Source organism: Amblyomma mixtum, chromosome 10 (genome assembly GCF_055824585.1).
Source record: "Amblyomma mixtum isolate Tamu chromosome 10, ASM5582458v1, whole genome shotgun sequence".
NCBI classification, from domain to species: Eukaryota; Metazoa; Arthropoda; class Arachnida; order Ixodida; family Ixodidae; genus Amblyomma; species Amblyomma mixtum.
Window position 1 is genome coordinate 9452388 of NC_143021.1, and position 9998 is coordinate 9462385.

The window sequence follows — 9998 nt, forward strand, 5'->3', positions numbered from 1 at the left end:
ATATCGCGTGATATTTATGCGCGGCCGTTACTATGGGGCAGCGTATTGTTGTTGTTGTTGTGACTGAGAGAAGGATGAAGAGGAAATTGCACGGGCCTGCTACTGGCTCTAGCCAAGCCACCACCGCTGCCACGTGCAGATAGAGGAGAGTTAAAAGATCAGAGGAAAGAGAAAAAGGAAAGAAAAGACGCGCGTCGCAGCAACAACTGCGTCCGCCGGAGCGGACGCTGCTCAAAAAGAAGCGGCCGAAGCCGCGCTCGCCGAAGCGAGAACAGAGCGTATTTGTGTATCCCCATAGGATATATTGGAACGTGCGAGACTCGCAGTGTATCGGATTCATACCTTCTAGGATTGCAGAGTGGGACATGTCAAAGGCGCCTGTAAGAAGATAGCGCCACCCAGCGTCGTTCGTGAGGAGAAGAAGACAAAGCACGAGGAGCGCGTGCGGAGGGGAACGCCGGGACAGGTAGAAGAGGATTACGGGGCAGAGAAGAGAAGAGCGCGGTGGGCGACGGACGTGGACGAGTTCTGCTGGCTCCCCGAGTTCCGGGCTTGGGCCTTAGCCGCAGACGTCCGGGCCACCAGACCTGGACATCCATCGTCGAGAGCCTCAACCACCAGGCCCAGGCGCCACTCTTCTCCGTCCATCCGTCGGCTGCTCCACACAGGCCGCCTCTGGTGCCTACGTGGCCTTTCCGGGATACCAGACCTGGGAATCGTGCTGGGAGCCACGGACGCCGACGCTGCGGTAGCGTTACATCGACATTGGAACGCCCAGAGACTCCCTGACTGCCCGACACCCAGCCAGTCCTCCCCGCTCGTTGCTCGAATAAGAGACAAGTAGTGTGACTTTCCTCTTTGACTTTCTTTTTCCTGTATTTTTCGTAAGCATTTTGTTCTGTTCCCCCGTGTGTCATTGCGTTGCTCTCTTGTTCCTTTCCTTTTGTCACGCTCATACTGAAATTGGTTTCCTTTCCGATAAAAGCCGCCTCGTTTATTGTTTGTACTTTTGTGTTTATGTAAAATACAACCTGCAATCTCCCACGATCCTCACAAATTTGGCGTCCACGAGAGGACGAGGTCGGTTTTTATTTCTTTGCCTGGTGTGTTAATTTAGGCACAGCATGAGCGCGTCAGATTTGGTTGCTTTAGGAGAGCGCATGGGCTTGGGCGGCGCGGAGTTACGAGCGTGGGTGGAGGACGAGCTTCGTAAGGCACGGGAAGAGAGAGCCGCTGAGCGTGAAGCTGCGGAGCAGAAATTGGAGTTAGAGGCAGGGAATTTAGAGACGGAGCGTGAAGCTGCAAAGCAGAAATTGGAATTAGAGGCACGGAATTTAGAGACGGAGAAACAGAAATTGGAGTTAGAGGCGCGGAACTTGCAGCTACAGATAAGGCTCATGGAGGGTGGCGCAAATCCTCCGAGTGACCGTGGAGAGCGTAGCGTCTCATCGACCAGCTCCATTAACCCGCACAGCCTCATACCACAGTTCAATGAAGCGCGGGATGACCTCGATGCCTACTTAAAGAGGTTTGAGCACGTGGCCACGGGGCAGGGTTGGCCAAAAGAAAAATGGGCAACGGCGTTGAGCTTGTGCCTTGGCGGCGAAGCACTTCGGGTCTTCGGTCGGCTCTCGCCTGAGGATTCCGTGGATTATGACAAAGCGAAGCTTGCATTGCTTCAGAGGTTTAGGTTCACCGCGGAAGGGTACCGAGAGAAGTTTCGCCAGAGCAAGCCCCAGGATGGAGAAACGGCCTCGCAATATGCTGCCAGGTTGTTTAGTTTCTTTGACCGTTGGGTCGAGATGCGGGGAGAAGGCCGCACTTTTGAGGTGGTTCGCGAGATGGTCGTGAGCGAGCAATTTCTGAACAACTGTCATTCTCGTTTAGCCCTTTTCTTACGTGAGCAGGAGAGCGAGACAGTTTCCAAGCTGGCGGAGGCTGCCGATCATTTTCTCGAAGCACAGCGGCAAAATAACTTGTTGCTCTTTAAAGAGGAGGGTAAGCACACGATAGTTAAAGCCAAGGACGAGGTTTCACGTTCACAATCCCGTCTTCGATGTTTTCTTTGCGAGAAGACTGGGCACAAGGCGTCGGATTGTCGGACAAAGCCGAAGCAATTGTATTGCACCTGGTGCCGCGAGGTAGGACATGATGCCCAGTCATGCAAAGCTAAGAGACCAGGAGATCGTGAGGAGTCCGCCTGTTGCATGACACCTCGATATTCACATCCCGATAACCCTGCAGTGGTAACGCGCGTAGAGGGCCAGTTGGGGGAGATGGTCTGTCCTTCCACCCCTGTGGAAACTGCTATGCCCGTGGGGCACGGCGAGGTGTTCGGCCAGCCTGGTTCGGTATTACGGGATACGGGCAGCACCGGCATTGTTGTGCGTGAGTCCCTTGTACCGGCAGCGGCACTTACAGGGAAAAAGGCTACATTATTCTTGGCCAATGGGACCCGTGTAGAAGTTCCGGAAGCGGAGGTGCTGATTTCTTCACCATACTTTTCGGGTAAGGCCATCGCGCGGTGCTTGTCTACACCCCTGTACGACATCATAATAGGCAATGTCCCTGGCGCTAAACCTCCATTCTCGGTCGACCCGCCAGTTCTAACTGATCAGGCAGTTTCCCTTGCCATGACGAGTTCGGTCGATGTTCCTTCCCTTACGGTGACAGCAAAGGTTTCAGAGAGTAGTAAAAGCCCCACTCTGAACACACTCCACTTGTCACGGCCGGAGTTTCGCCTCAAACAGGAAGAAGACCCGACCTTAGAGGTGTGTCGCAGGAAGTTAGGGCAAATATTTCGTGGCAAGGGACAGACCGCCCACTCTTTTGACACGGATGACGGTGTTCTTTTCCGAACATACCAAGTGTGTCCTGGCCGAGTCGTTGAGCAAGCGGTGGTACCGAAGGGCTTACGCACGCTAGTTCTTAAGTTGGCGCATAAGAGTGCATTGTCCGGCCATCAAGGAATACGGCAAACAATAGCTAGGGTGCTCAGTGAGTTTTACTGGCCCGGTGTACAGGCTGACGTAAAGAGTTATGTCAGATCGTGTGATATGTGTCAGCGGACTGTGTCGAAGGCAGGGGAGAACAGAGTGAATAACATCATAGGACGGGAACATGTAAAATCATGGTGGAAACCGAGGTCGGTTTGGAGGAAACGGTTTCACAAAGGAAAACGGAAGTACTAACTGAAAAAGTTCTCGGGACGGTGAAGTGGTTTGATGTGAAGAATGGAATACAGAAGAATTTAGCCCACACCTGTTCTTGTATTGTCTGTGTTTGCTCATGTTTGTTTTTGAGTCTCCGCTACCTACTTTCTATGGCTTCCGTGTTTCTTCACCCTCTATGGACGCTTTACGTTGACTTTCCATGTGCTCTCTGTGCTGTGTGTGCGAATGTCTGTGGACGCTTCGAGCATTGACGACCATCGAATTATGTGTGGCGTGTAGTGTGCGCGCTGTGGTGCGGTGTTCTGTGTTGCGATCGTCGAACGCGTCTGGTGTCGCTCTCCTGAAGTTGAGTTCTTTCCCTTGGAGAAAACTTCCGAAGAGGGGGCCTTCTGTAAGGAGATAGCGCCACCCAGCGTCGTTCGTGAGGAGAAGAAGACAAAGCACGAGGAGCGCGTGCGGAGGGGAACGCCGGGACAGGTAGAAGAGGATTACGGGGCAGAGAAGAGAAGAGCGCGGTGGGCGGCGGACGTGGACGAGTTCTGCTGGCTCCCCGAGTTCCGGGCTTGGGCCTTAGCCGCAGACGTCCGGGCCACCAGACCTGGACATCCATCGTCGAGAGCCTCAACCACCAGGCCCAGGCGCCACTCTTCTCCGTCCATCCGTCGGCTGCTCCACACAGGCCGCCTCTGGTGCCTACGTGGCCTTTCCGGGATACCAGACCTGGGAATCGTGCTGGGAGCCACGGACGCCGACGCTGCGGTAGCGTTACATCGACATTGGAACGCCCAGAGACTCCCTGACTGCCCGACACCCAGCCAGTCCTCCCCGCTCGTTGCTCGAATAAGAGACAAGTAGTGTGACTTTCCTCTTTGACTTTCTTTTTCCTGTATTTTTCGTAAGCATTTTGTTCTGTTCCCCCGTGTGCTTTTCCCGTGTGTCATTGCGTTGCTCTCTTGTTCCTTTCCTCTTGTCACGCTCATACTGAAATTGGTTTCCCTTCCGATAAAAGCCGCCTCGTTTATTGTTTGTACTTTTGTGTTTATGTAAAATACAACCTGCAATCTCCCACGATCCTCACAGCGCCCACGGCGTCAAGTGTTGGGAGAAGGTGCTCTCCGCCGGGAGGTGTCCCCGTGAGGACTTCATGTTTGAGGAGAAGAAAGGCGTCCTGCGTCGAAAGACCTGGTCGAAAACCGAGCATAAAAGGAGGAAAGAGATTATGGTCTTAAATATAGTTACGCAGGTGTGTTTGTATGATTCGCTCGTATAGCTTCGCTTGTATAGCTTGCCTAAGCAGGAGCTGAGCGATGTGGGCCTGAGAGCACAGGGGCAGGATGGCTTGTTGGGTTTGGGGATGAGTATCATTTCTGCGTGTTTCCAATGAGGTCTTGAGAGGTTGCGTACCATAGCAAAAGTGATTTTGTCGGTACCTGAGGTACTAGAGCGGCTACAATCGCAGACAGCTGCGAAGACCTCTTCATAAGTGATGGGCGCATCGAGTTCCTGGAGGCGCCTTTGTTGCTTCAAGATGTAGAAGGCTGCGCAGTATGGCCCGTGTTTTGTAAGCACTGAGCGTGCCACTGAGGGAGTCGCAAAACTGATGCCAGTTTTGGGTGGATAGTTGCGTTGCGTATTCCTGGGCCTAAAGGAAAGCTGTGCTATGCGCTTTTAGAGGGTGCTATGATGTCGTTGTCGGCGCCATCTCTTCAGCTGGCCATGCCTGCCCTCCCAGAGGTAGAGGTGATGGGGGTCGACTTCGCGGTTGTCAACGGTCTGTTGGAGGGTTTTTGTGTGCGACTGATGGATGTCACAGAGGACGTGGGTCCACGACGCGATATCAGTAATAGAGCTGGAATTTGGAGCCACGGCTATGTAGGCTTCCCAATTGGTGATCTTGATGATACCGAGGGGCATCCGGTGCTGTTGGTAAAATATGCTAATTGAGGGTATGTAATGATTGCTCTCTAGGATTGCCCCCTAGGTTAACCAAGGTAGGGCGGGGGACATTCTTAGTGAAATTGAGATCCGTAGAGGTGTCACGGGAGACACTATTACCTAGTGTTGTGGGGACTGAGATGTCGGTTATTATGGTAAGGTGTGCGGCGTCCATGGCATCCAGGAGGGTGATCCCCTTGGCTGTAACGACTCGGTAAGCCCAGGCGGTGTGAGGAGCATTAAAGTCGCCAAGTACCACGAGACAATTGCGTTGGGCTATGCGGTGACATTCCGAGAGAAGGGGGCTAAACGCAGCCTGTTTTTGTTGAAGGGGACTACACATTAATGATCAACGTACTCTGCTTACGCGCCTTTCGGGGAATAATTTAGATGAGCTGATGATCGGTTTCGAACGAGTTGAGGGTATGGGCAGTACCGGCTAAAGTTTTCTAGACCGGGATGGCTACCTGCGACGCGAGGTGAGTCTGGAGCGTGTGATAGCCTCGTATGTAGATGGGCTCTTTGCCGACTTCTTGAAGGCAAATGACTTCTGGGATTCGAGAAGCGATGCTGCTTTGGGACGAAAAGAACGGCAGTTCCACTACCAGACTTAAATTGGGTGGAGCGGCGGCGTCGATGCGTTATTGGGCGGCATGATGGTTGATGGTAGGTGCTCTATGCAAGTTTTGAGGGTGGTGTACATCTGCATCTGTTGCTGGAGTTGTATAGTAGCTAGGTGTTGCTAGATCTGTTGCTGTAAAGTGGACATTTGCTGCTGCATTTTTGTTGGTATTTTGAGAGTTGCGAGTTGCTGCAGCACGGTCTTCAAGATATCTTTCTTCATGCCGTCAAGTATTCTAACCTAGCAGGAGTAAAGGGCGCTGATGTTTGGGGAGGTTGCGTCACTGTCGAATTGTTTGGTGGGGGCGTTAATGGAGCAGGCGTTGATGAATTTCGCGACTGGTTTCCCGGAGCTTGTGAATGGTATGGGCTTGATGGTTTTTTTTTTTTTTTTTTTACCTAGTTGTGCTTTAAGGCGTGATATTTTTGCCCAGAGTTGGGTGTTTTGTGTAGATTCAGCGCTTGGTGCCGAGGAGGCAACAATTGACCAGCTCACCTGTGATCTTGAGGCCTGTGCTCCCAACTGTGGACCAAGCCCCTTGGTCGTCCCGGATCGTGTGCTGACCGGCGTTTTACTCGTCCTCATGCGCATTGGGGAGGGGGAGATCTGCTTTCGGGAAAGCTGTTCTGAGGAATCCCTTTCGGAGCTGAACCATCCTGGGCGACCCACTCGTCTTGGGTGAGGTGAGCTTCCCCGCAAGATGCACATCTCGGGGTGCATGGATGTCCATAGGTTGGCTTGAGAGTGCCACAGGTGTGGCAGATAGAGATGTGCGTAGTGGGTGAGGTGTGGGGGCGAGTCAGAAGAGAGCTTTTTCAGCATAGCATTGTGAGCGGTGAAGTGCTTCACAATACACCTAAGGCATGCTAACTAGCCAAGTGGTTAGCTAATTGAATAGTTAACGTTTTAACTATTACTGTTAGGCTCCTTAATTATTGAAAGGCCCACCGCAAGTAATATCCCTATCAGTTTTCGAAAACCCGGTTAACCTAGGCGCTTTGGCCCAAAACATTTTGCCTACATCGCGCCAAAATACATCGGGTTTCGAGAAGCTTGCAGGCAGTTACCTAACGTAACTAATCGAGATAGCCAAAATTTGTTGGGTCACAGCGCCGAAGGCAATCGCGTCTTCGAAATTCTAAAAACAGATATGAATATTACTTTCGGTGGGCTACACTTCTTTTAGTAATTAAGGAGCCTAACAGTAATAGTTAAAAGTTAGCTATTCAATATTAGTTAATCAGTCTGCTAGTTAGCTTGTCCTAGCTGTACTCTGATGTATTACACCGCTGACAATGCTATGCCGAAAAAGCGCTCTTCTAATTCAAGAAGCCTATTTTTTTTAAAAAAACTTTGTAATGTCTTCGGTGAAACAGCCTGTATACCCAGTGGCTAGGCATACATCGGCCAAACAGGGTGATGTATGGCCGATGGGCGATGTACTTGTATATGCCTGCAAACGAAAGGCCGATGGAACATAGAAATGATTTATCAGGGACATCCCTCGGGAACCTGCCAGCCCGCTGGCTAAATTTTGACCTCAAGAAGCCTTGTTGCTCGCAGTTCGAAGACACCAGAGTTTTTAAAAAGTGCCGGAACAAACTGACATGAAAAATAGTGAAAGCTGGCAAGATTTTGACGCTGAAGGGTGAATGCGCAAGCACACCCTCGGTGTCACTCTCGGATGAATAAGTTACCTTTCTCTCTGGTTCTGTCTGACCTCGTCTTGGCTTTACCAACGGGTTTTTACATTCTTGTAAGTTCCTTATTTTACCGCCCACTTTTTGTTTAGCTTTTAGCGTTCACAACCTTGTCAGCTGTGTATATTTTAGCATCATTTTTATACTTTTAGCGATTAATGCACCTCATCTTTTTCGTTTTGCCATGTTGTTGGCTTCAGCTTTGTTACCCAGTGCATTTTTCATCGCTTATGTACGATCATCTTAAACACTTTTTGGCTTCTTGTCATTCCATGTATTTACCATGCTTTGTGTGTTCGTTTTTTAGCTCTATATTCTTGCTTGATTTCAACATGTTGGCCCTGTTAGGAAAAACTTTTTGGTCAAATCATTCATCCGTGTTAGCTATTGGTTGTTGTAAGGAAGCGTTTGCTATGTTTTTCTATCACTCTGTTCTGGTTCCCTCTCCCTGCCGGTTTTGTAATGATTAGTGAGCTTTACATGCGGTCCAGTCTAGTGTAGGATCCTGGAGGCACCTTTCATTTTTTCTTGTCTTACCTTTGCTCTGTCACCCCTTGCCGCCGCATGTGTTACACTTCTTTTACCAGGTGGGGGTTTGTCTTGAATCAGTGGTTCGGCGGCACTCTAGAATAAAGTTGAAATTAAGCGCATATATCGTTGTTTTTTCTGCTCCGTCCATGTGTCTAAGAGCTGTTCACCAATATGATGCAACACCAACTAGCCCGGCAAGCTTGCCTCGTCATCCCCTGACAACTACCTAGGGAGAATGCCGTACGTAAAAATTGCTACACACAGGACACGCAGTGGTTCTTGGGGTATTTTTCCCCAATAATATGGGCTCCCAATTTTGGGGCGAGTAGTCAATTCGGGAGCGCGGCTCTTAGTCGACTGTATACGGTATATTTAGGAATAACCAGTCTAAGAGAGGGAGGCTTTGTTCAACTGTCCACAGTTTGGAAGGCAGCATTGTATGCTTCCAGAACTGCTCGTCGATGACATGCGTAGGCGCGGCAGCAGAGGACACTGTAATGACGCGAAGCCCGCGTGCAGCATGGCCGAGAGCGACATATTCTGCGACCGGCTGGCCATCCTCTCGTACGGCAACTTCATGGTGCTCGGCCGCACCGTGGACATCAAGCAGACGTGCGGCCAGCGCTGCAACGTGGTCATCAAGATGAGCGACGAGCAGCACGGCAAGAAGGCCTCCAAGCTCATCTCGCGCTCCGTCAGCGACATGTTCCCAAACTCCGTCATCGCCGAGGTTCGCAAGGTACGTCGGACTGCATGCAGCGTCCTCAGCATGCTGATCTCACGTTGAAGCGTTCTCTGGGTGCGCTAAGGCCACCGCGGGTGCGTAGGTTAGCATCTCACCGGAACGTTTCCCCCACAGGACCAGATCTGGTTCCGCATCCGCGACGAGTCCATATACTGGAGCGACGTGTTCGACGGCCTCGAGACGCTCAAGGGGCGCCTCAAGTTCGGCGACTATCTGGTCAACGACGTGTCGCTGGGCGAGATCTACCTGGGCTACGCGCGCGAGCGCAAAATGGTCGACTTCGGCACGATCGAGATCAAGTACTTCGACAAGATGAGGCCCCCGAGTGAACTGGAGACGACGCTGGGCGCCGTCGGCGTTTCATCGGCCCCTGGACCGCCGCAGGCCAGCAACGTCTGACGCGCCTGTGTTCTCGGCGCCAGCACCCCCACACTCGGTTGGCGTAGGATTAACGCCCCCTATCGCAGCCTGCGCGAAGTTCATATTCTGACGCCCTCTGCGTAATGCTCAATCACTCTCATCTCTCGACTTCCTCTCTGAACTGCGCTATTATTATTAAACAACTTTCACCTTTCGCTGATTGACTCGTTGACTGACTGAGTTAGCTCGCTTAAAGTGTTCTCAATTCCCGCCAGGGCTTGCTCCGCACCAACGTGTATGTAGCACTGGACTGGTAGCTCGTGAATATTTTCAAACTGTTTACTCCCCTGCATTGTGGAGCGAAGCGTTTATCGAAGAGAATTATATAAGCTTGCTGATTAAATCGCCCTTCGTTAAAACTGATTCTTGTCCTGTATCCTTCGCGGACGTTACTCGCTGGCATTGTCGTGGAAGCACTTCTAATTGGTTGTCGGCACAGCAGTCTAAATCCGGCCCAGCCTCAGCGTTACGAGGGTGGCTGCGGTCTCTCTGAAACGTTAAAGCCTACAAAGCAGGGCAATCTCTTTCTGGCACCTTCACCTTCCAATGTGCACGTCTGTGGTCTAGCGGAGAACCACCGCCTTAAACTGGAGTGACCAATAAAATGTTTTCCTCGCTCCCGCTCTCAATCCTGTGAAAGAGACATGGAGGCACATGTGTTAATTTAATTAACATTTATACCATTTCCAACATGCTTAAGCACAATCAGGCATTGAAAACATGATCCCTGAACACGTGTCGCGCAAGAGATGCCAAGTTTCCTAAGCATATTTGCTGGAGTGCCTTCGCAGGCACGCAAATGCTCGGAACACCAGGATCAGAAGGATCGTGAATGATCAATGAGTTAGACAGGCAGAGCACACCGGTAGGCC

At 51.3% G+C, this 9998-nt stretch overlaps 1 protein-coding gene across 1 annotated transcript in view; it reads left to right on the forward strand.

Moving 5' to 3' along the window:
* LOC149325097 (phospholipid-transporting ATPase ABCA3-like) overlaps positions 1 to 9105 on the forward strand; it is a 282026-nt gene extending 272921 nt beyond the window's left edge. The window contains exons 22-23 of the mRNA XM_089564187.1: positions 8481 to 8700; positions 8821 to 9105. Coding sequence (XP_089420313.1) covers positions 8481 to 8700; positions 8821 to 9105 — 505 coding nt within the window. The remainder of the gene's footprint in view (positions 1 to 8480; positions 8701 to 8820) is intronic.
* The last annotated feature ends 893 nt before the right edge of the window (positions 9106 to 9998 follow it).